General features: G+C 41.5%; 1 protein-coding gene across 1 annotated transcript in view; it reads right to left on the bottom strand.

Annotated features, from left to right (window-relative positions):
* Positions 1-5,002: 5,002 nt before the first annotated feature.
* The window catches only part of pparab (peroxisome proliferator-activated receptor alpha b), a 182,905-nt gene continuing 179,713 nt past the window's right edge, over positions 5,003-8,194 (bottom strand). The window contains exons 8-9 of the mRNA XM_061916864.1: positions 5,464-5,917; positions 5,003-5,389 (exon numbers count right to left, since the gene is read on the bottom strand). Of these exons, the coding sequence (XP_061772848.1) occupies positions 5,145-5,389; positions 5,464-5,917 (699 nt within the window). The 3' untranslated portion in view covers positions 5,003-5,144. The remainder of the gene's footprint in view (positions 5,390-5,463; positions 5,918-8,194) is intronic.

Here is an 8,194-nt window from a genome sequence, read left to right as displayed (position 1 = left end):
GTGTGAGCGCACGGCAGCCATCTTAGAAATGTTTTTCAGCGCAGCGGTTCTTTGAAGGCTAATTAAATCAAAACCGGACTATTCATTGTCTTTACCCTAGCATAAAAAGCGCAGATGGCCTTAAAACGCCACAACAGTCAGGCACCATGTGTAAGTACTTGAAATAAAGAATGTCGGACGGTTGTTTTTACGATATGCAGGCAAACGACAACTTTAAAACATACCGGCTTAGAGCCAAGAAGCCAAATATTTTAAAATGTATCTCCCTAAGAGCCATTTAATATTTTTTTAACACTGTACACAACCAAACACGTGCATTTTTAAGTAAGACCAGCATTTTTAGAGTATAATAGGTCTCTTATTCTTTGTAATAACATTGAGTACACAAATAATAACGTTGTTATTCTGAAGCTAACTGTGGAGGGGGCGTGGCGAAATTTAAAACATAAAAAGTGGTATAAAAGAGCAAACAGGTGAAATGTAACAAGAAATTGCTTACTCTTATAACACAAAGCTGCCATACAGGCTGTTACTTTCTTTAAAAAATAATAATGAATCAAAATCAATGTCATTTGGAATTATTGACCTATACAAGGCTTCGATTACATCACATTAAATATTCCACTTTGAGATATTTTGGGGGGAAAATGTTGCACATTTTGTGTTTTACTATATAAAAACTGAGCTGTCTTTTTTTTAAAGGGCCTAAAACAAACAAACAAAACATAAACAACAATAAAACTTAAAATTGACGGATATATCTGAAGTTGATCTCAAGATTATTGTGCTAAAAGTAAACAGTAAAAAAAAATTATAATTTATTTTTTAACACTTTGATAAATAGCACACTTTTGGATCCCCAATTATTTTAGTGTGATTTGTTTTTAAATAATAATGAATCAAAATCCAAAATTAAGGCTCAAATTATTACATAATCTCAAATATTCTACTTTGAGATATTTTTGGGGAAAATGTTGCACATTTCTTGTTTTACCATATAAAAAACTGAGCTGTCTTTTTTTTAAAGGGTCTAAAACAAACAAACAAAACATAAACAACAATAAAACTTAAAATTGACGGATATATCTGAAGTTGATCTCGAGATTATTGTGCTAAAAGTAAACAGTAAAAAAAAATGTATCATTTATTTTTTAACACTTTAATAAATAGCACACTTTTGGATCCCCAATTATTTTAGTGTGATTTGTTTTGAAATAATAATGAATCAAAATCCAAAAAATTAAGGCTCCAATCATTATATAATCTCAAATATTCCACCTAAAAAAGTTATTGGGTGAAAATATTGCATATTTTGTGTTTTTTCTATTTTTTTTTTCTAATGTTGATCTAGAGATTTAAAACTTGCATAATAATAAAAATTATAATACTGAATAATTCAAAATTTTTTTTTTTGTCTATCTGTGTTGGCCCTGCGATGAGATGGCGACTTGTCCAGGGTGTACCACGCCTTCCGCCCGATTGTAGCTGAGATAGGCGCCAGCGCCCCCCGCGACCCCAAAAGGGAATAAGCGGTAGGAAATGGATGGATGGATGGATGGATACTGAATAATGACACATTTTTAATGTTGTTTTTGACCAAAACCCTTTGGGGTCCCCGGGATCATAACTGAGTGGAGGTCTAAATGTATGTTTTTTATACATGTATTGTATTGGTTTTTAAAATTGAAATAATGAAAATGGCCCCCGCTTGCTCTGATTTTTCAGTGTGCGGCCCTAAGTGGAAAAAGTTTGGACACCCCTGGCTTAACACGATAATTATGAATAATTCCGCTAGTAAGGACAGAGCTAAAAATAACGTTCAAAATACAAAACATTCTCATGCATTTTATTCATCCATCCGTTTTCTATCAGACTTGTTCAAGAAGTCGCATTAATGGTAAGAAGTATTTGATTTATTATTGGTTGACTTCAGAATAAGAATGTTATTAAAACGAATAAGGGATTTATTATACTCTAAACATGTTGGTCTTACTTAAAAATGCACACATTTAATTGTATTCAGTGTTAAAAAATATTATATGGCTCTCACGGAAATACATTTTTAAATATTTGGCTTTCATGGCTCTCTCAGCCAAAAAGGTTCTCGACCCCAAACAAAAAAAAAAAAACTCACTCACTGTGTCTGCGCACGGCGCCTATCTTTGAAATAGTTTTCAGCGCAGCGGTTCTTTGAAGATAAAATCAAAACCGTTTTATCAACTTTTAATCAGAAGGGTTCAATCTCTCTTCACTTGCTTATTTGAAGCCGAAACGACAAACAACCTCAGAGGAGATAATGTTAGAAAAAAAGCGACATTTTCTCCGCCAACTTTTATATTGAAGGGGGAATTGCAAACTTCCTGTTGATTTTAGCTGGGGGGTAAGAGTGTATGAAATACCGTATTTCCTTGAATTGCCGCCGGGCTACTAGATAATTTAAAACCTCTTCTCACTCCTGCGCTTCCCAAAGGCAAGCGGTAAAAGTAAGCATGCGCTAATTATTTTAAAACTTTTTCTCACTCCGGCACTTACCAAAGGTATGCAGTAAAAATTTGAGTGTGATGTAAGCCTGGACCTTAAATCCTACTGAATAGCTCTTAATCTTCTTCCCTTTATGCGATTTCAAATTACTGGTATTGAAATCAGACTCCTCCATTTTGAAAATGATGACAGGGGAAATGACGTCACGAGTTTGACCCGGCGGTAATACTAAGCGGGCGCTAACTATTTTGGGAAGCGAATTTGCGCCGGCAGTAATTCAGGCAATTCAAGGAAATACGGTATAGGTCTGACTGAGACCTACATAGTGATTTATGTTTCATGTTTCTACGACGTTCCTACTGGAAGTTAGAGACAGTTTTGTCCGTGTTTTCTTCCTAGGGGGCGCTAGAGCACAATTTTGAGTTTTGTTTTTTTGATTAGATCGCAATTTTTGCCAGTCCTTGTGGAGACAACCAGCAGTAGCATTCATGTACAACACATCTCCATAGTCAACATTTCTGTTTCACAGTAAAAGAAAAGCAAGTCTTGTTTCTATAATAAAATCCCAGTAAAACTTTCAGTTTTTTATAACATACTGAATGTGCTCCTTAAAACTCAAGTGGTCATCAATTAAAAATCCCAAATATTTAAAAGATACTAACATAATTCGTTGCCCAGTCCTGATGTGTGTGTCAAATTTGGTGCGTTTTGAAGCATGTTAAAGGCCTACTAAAACCTACTACTACCCACCATGCAGTCTGATAGTTTATATATCAATGATGAAATATTAACATTGCAACACATGCCAATACCGCCTTTTTAGTTTACTAAATTGCTATTTTAAATTTCGCGCGAAGTATCCTGTTGAAAACTTCGGTACGATGACGCGTGTTTGTGACGTTATTGGTTGGAGGGGACATATTAGCCCAGCACCACTTATGGCTAAAAGTCGTCTCTTTTCATCGCACAATTACACAGTCTTCTGGACTTCTGTGTTGCTGAATCTTTTGCAATTTGTTCAATTAATAATGGAGACGTCAAAGAAGAAAGACGTAGGTTGGTAGCTTTTAGCCTTTAGCCACACAAACACACGGTGTTTCCTTGTTTAAAATTCCCGGAGGTGAAGCTTTACTATGGATCAGAGCGGTCAAGCGAACCTGGATCCTGACTACATGTCAACCGGCAGTTTTCGGTGAGAAAATTGTGGAAATAAGTCGCCTCTTACCGGAGATCAGCGGAGCCAGCGTCCTCCTGCAGCTGCCGTGACTTCTCTCAGAGACTCTGGCGTCAACACACCCGTGGCCACACCCCTCCGACTTTAAAGTACTTTTTAACTCACTAAAACACTAGCAACACAATAGGCAGATAAGGGATTTCCCAGAATTATCCTAATAAATGTGTCTAAAAAAATCTGAATCGCTCTCACTGCCCTCGCCTTTTTTCTTCTTCTAAGCCTTCACTCTAAATTTCCTCATCCACGAATCTTTCATCCTCGCTCAAATTAATGGGGGAATTGTCGCTTTCTCGGTCCGAATCGCTCTCGCTGCTGGTGGCCATGATTGTAAACAATGTTCAGACGTGAGGAGCTCCACAACCCGTGACGTCACGCGCACATCGTCTGCTACTTCCGGTAAAACCAAGGCTTTTTTATTAGCGACCTAAAGTTGCGAACTTTATCGTCGATGTTCTCTACAAAATCCTTTCAGCAAAAATATAGCAATATCGTGAAATGATCAAGTATGACACATAGAATGGACCTGCTATCCCCGTTTAAATAAGAAAATCTCATTTCAATAGCCTTTAGCCACACAAACACACGGTGTTTCCTTGTTTAAAATTCCCTGAGGTGAAGCTTTACTATGGAACAGAGCGGTCAAGCGAACATGGATCCCGACTACATGTCAACCGGCAGTTTTCGGTGAGAAAATTGTGGAAATAAGTCGGCTCTTACCAGAGATCAGCGGAGGTTACGTCCTGCTGCAGCTGCCGTGACTTCTCAAGAATTATCCGAGTAAATGTGTCTAAAAAAATCTGAATCGCTCTCACTGCCCTTGCCTTTTTTTTTCTAGGCCTTCACTCTAAATTTCCTCATTCACGAATCTTTCATCTTCGCTCAAATTAATGGGGCAATTGTCGCTTTCTCGGTCCGAATAGCTCTAGCTGCTGGTGGCTATGATTGTAAACAATGTTCAGATGTGAGAAGCTCCACAACCCGTGACGTCACGCGCACATCGTCTGCTACTTCCGGTACAGGCAAGGCTTTTTTATTAGCGACGTAAAGTTGCGAACTTTATCATCGATGTTCTTTGCTAATTCCTTTCAGGAAAAATATGGCAATATCGCGAAATGGACCTGCTATCCCCGTTTAAATAAGAAAATCTCATTTCAGTAGGCCTTTAAGGGGGTCAAATTATAGCTCAAAGAGGCGGCGGAATAATAATAAAGAATAATAAAAATAAAACCTTAGAAATTCAATAGGGTCCTCTGTCCCAAAGGGACATCGGTCCCTAATAATAGCTTGGAAGAGTACTGTTCAGCTCCGAACACGGCTTGTGGAAGAAAAGCGAGGTGGTGCTGCAGGCGGACATACTTGGCGCCGGAAGCCCAAAGAAATGTGCTGCTTGGTGGAAACAAGGCGCCGCATCCCTCAGCTGGTGGAAGACTCAGTACATGTCCCGGTAGATCTCCTGCAGCAGCGGGTGCAGCGACATGTCCTCCGTCTTCTTCATCTCCTGCACCAGCTGAGCGTGCTCGGTGACCAGCTGCCGCAGGTCCGCCAGCTTCTGCAGCAGCTTGGGGAAGAGGAAGACGTGGTCGGGGTGGTTGGCCAGCAGGTGGAGCCGCAGCACCTGCACGATGCTCTCCTGCATGCGCTCGATGTGCGCCACGTTCACCAGCCCCGGGCGGTCTAGGCGGGGGGAAAAGACAAGCAGATGTGAGAGGACGGCGAGAAGCAGGGCGCGGGCGTGGGCGTGAGCGCACCTCCGCAGCAGATGATGGCGGCCACAAACAGCGCCAGGTCGCTATCGTCCAGCTCCAGCGCGTTGAACTTGGTGGCGAACTGGAACTTGGGCTCCATCATGTCGCTGAAGGGCCGGCGCAGGCTCTTGAGGAACTCCCGGGTGATGAAGCCCGAGCCGTACGCCACCAGGAGGCCGTCCTTGTTCATGCAGGAGGCCAGCATGGCGAAGAGCGCCTCGTAGACGCCGTATTTCAAGAGAGTCACCTGGTCGTTGAGGTCCAGGCCGGAGAAACCCGGCACGGACTTGGCGAACTCCGTGAGCTCGGTGACCGTCTCCACCGAGGTGCACTGGCAGCAGTGGAAGATGCGCACCTCCGCCTCCCGGTCCTTCGGCACGCCCGCCGAGTCCACCATCTTGGCCACCAGCGTCTGCTCCGCCAGCTGCAGGGTCTCCATGTCGTGGATGACCAATGGCTGACAGACAGCACACACATGCGTTACACCACCTGACATCTTCACTCCACACTTCACCGCCGGTAGCCTCCCGGAAACTCCATCTCGGCGACTACAGACCGCCCGTGTGGCGATAAACTACTAAAGGCCTAATGAAACCCACTACTACCCAACACACAGTCTGATAGTTTATACAGTGGGGCAAAAAAGTATTTAGTCAGCCACCGATTGTGCAAGTTCTCCCACTTAAAATGATGACAGACGTCTGTAATTTTCAGCATAGGTACACTTCAACTGTGAGAGACAGAATGTGAAAAAAAAATCCAGGAATTCACATTGTAGGAATTTTAAAGATTTGTAAATTATGGTGGAAAATAAGTATTTGGTCAACCATTCAAAGCTCTCACAGATGGAAGGAGGTTTTGGCTCAAAATCTCACGATACATGGCCCCATTCATTCTTTCCTTAACACGGATCCATCGTCCTGTCCCCTTAGCAGAAAAACAGTTGCATCCCAAGAACACCAAACCTACTGTGAAGCATGGGGGTGGAAACATCATGCTTTGGGGCTGTTTTTCTGCTAAGGGGACAGGACGACTGATTTTTAAAATACATTTTAAAAATACATATATTTTGTTATGGTTTGAAAATGAAAAATATCAAATTAATTTTTCCGTGTGCGGACCTCAGTGGAAAAAGTTTGGACACCCCTGCTGTAGGAGGACAAACATGACACAAACCTCCCTAATTGCTATAAAGCAGTGGTCCCCAACCTTTTTGTATCCGCGGACCGGCCAACGCTTAATAATTTGTCCCGCGGCCCGGGGGGGTGTCCTTTTTTTGTCTTTTCTTCTTTGTGAAGTGAAGTGAAATGAATTATATTTATATAGCGCTTTTTCTCTAGTGACTCAAAGCACTTTACATAGTGAAACCCAATATCTAAGTTACATTCAAACCAGTGTGGGTGGCACTGGGAGCAGGTGGGTAAAGTGTCTTGCCCAAGGACACAACAGCAGTGACTAGGATGGCGGAAGCGGGAATCGAACCTGCAACCCTCAAGTTGCTGGCACGGCTACTCTACCAACCGAGCTAAAAAAGGGACGTTTTTGTCATGAAAAAGGGAGTTTTTTGTGGTTGGTGCACTATTTGTAAGTGTATATTGTGTTTTTTATGTTGATTTAATTTAAAAAAAAAAAAAAAAAAAACATTTTTTTTTTAATAAAAAATTCTTCTGCGGCCCGGTGGTTGGGGACCACTGCTATAAAGCAACACTGTTTGTATTAAACATGCTTCACTGATTCCTGTATTTGGCGAGCGCCGTTTTGTCCTACTCATTTTGGCGGTCCTTGACAAAAAACCCAAAACAAGACATCCCTCACCGCGGTGTGACAATTGTAGGAATTTTAAAGAATTTATTTGTAAATTATGGTGGAAAATAAGTATTTGGTCAAGCATTCAAAGATCTCACTGATGGAAGGAGGTTTTGGCTCAAAATCTCCCGATACATGGCCCCATTCATTCTTTCCTTAACACGGATCAATCGTCCTGTCCCCTTAGCACAGGGGGTCGGGAACCTTTTTGACTGAAAGAGCCAAGAAGCCAAATATTTTCAAATGTATTTACTTAAGAGCCATATAATATTTTTTTTAACACTGAACACAACTAAACGCGTGCATTTTTAAGTAAAACCAACATTTGTAGAGTATAATAGGTCTCTTATTCTTTGTAATAACATTGTTATTCTGAAGCTAAATGTGGAAGGGGTGTGACCTGCGGGCCTGCAGCGAAGCGGGGTTGTTGCCAGGATCGGCCTTGAAATCAGCGACAGGTGTGTAGAAGGCCCACCTGGGCCTTGTTATCTAATCATCTGTCGCTCTGGTATAAGCAGCAGCCAGGAGGAGAGACGGGGTTGGGGCTAGGGCTGGAGCCAGAGCGCGAGCGAGAACGAAAGAGAAAAAGACAATTGCTGGAAAGCAACTGAGGGACTAATTGAAAAATAAAACAATATTGTAACCCTCAAACAGGCTTTCATGTCAGTGTTTGGTGGTCTTAAGAACCCCCAGGAGGGCAAGCCCAACACTAACCAAAAATAAATAAATAGCTTCTTACCTTTAACGCAACTTCTTGAACAGGGGCGGTAGGGAACGGATGGATGGATTAAAAATGCATGAGAATGTTTTATATTTTGAACGTTATTTTTAACACTGTGATTACAAGTTGAATTATTCATTACTTATCGTGTTAAGCAACGTCAGCTCAGGTTTATCCGAGAGCCAGATGCAGTCATCAAAAGAGCCA

This window comes from Nerophis ophidion, linkage group LG12 (genome assembly GCF_033978795.1).
Source record: "Nerophis ophidion isolate RoL-2023_Sa linkage group LG12, RoL_Noph_v1.0, whole genome shotgun sequence".
Classification (NCBI taxonomy): Eukaryota; Metazoa; Chordata; class Actinopteri; order Syngnathiformes; family Syngnathidae; genus Nerophis; species Nerophis ophidion.
Note: the sequence above shows the minus strand (reverse complement) of the source record. Positions and strands in the feature narration are given on the sequence as shown.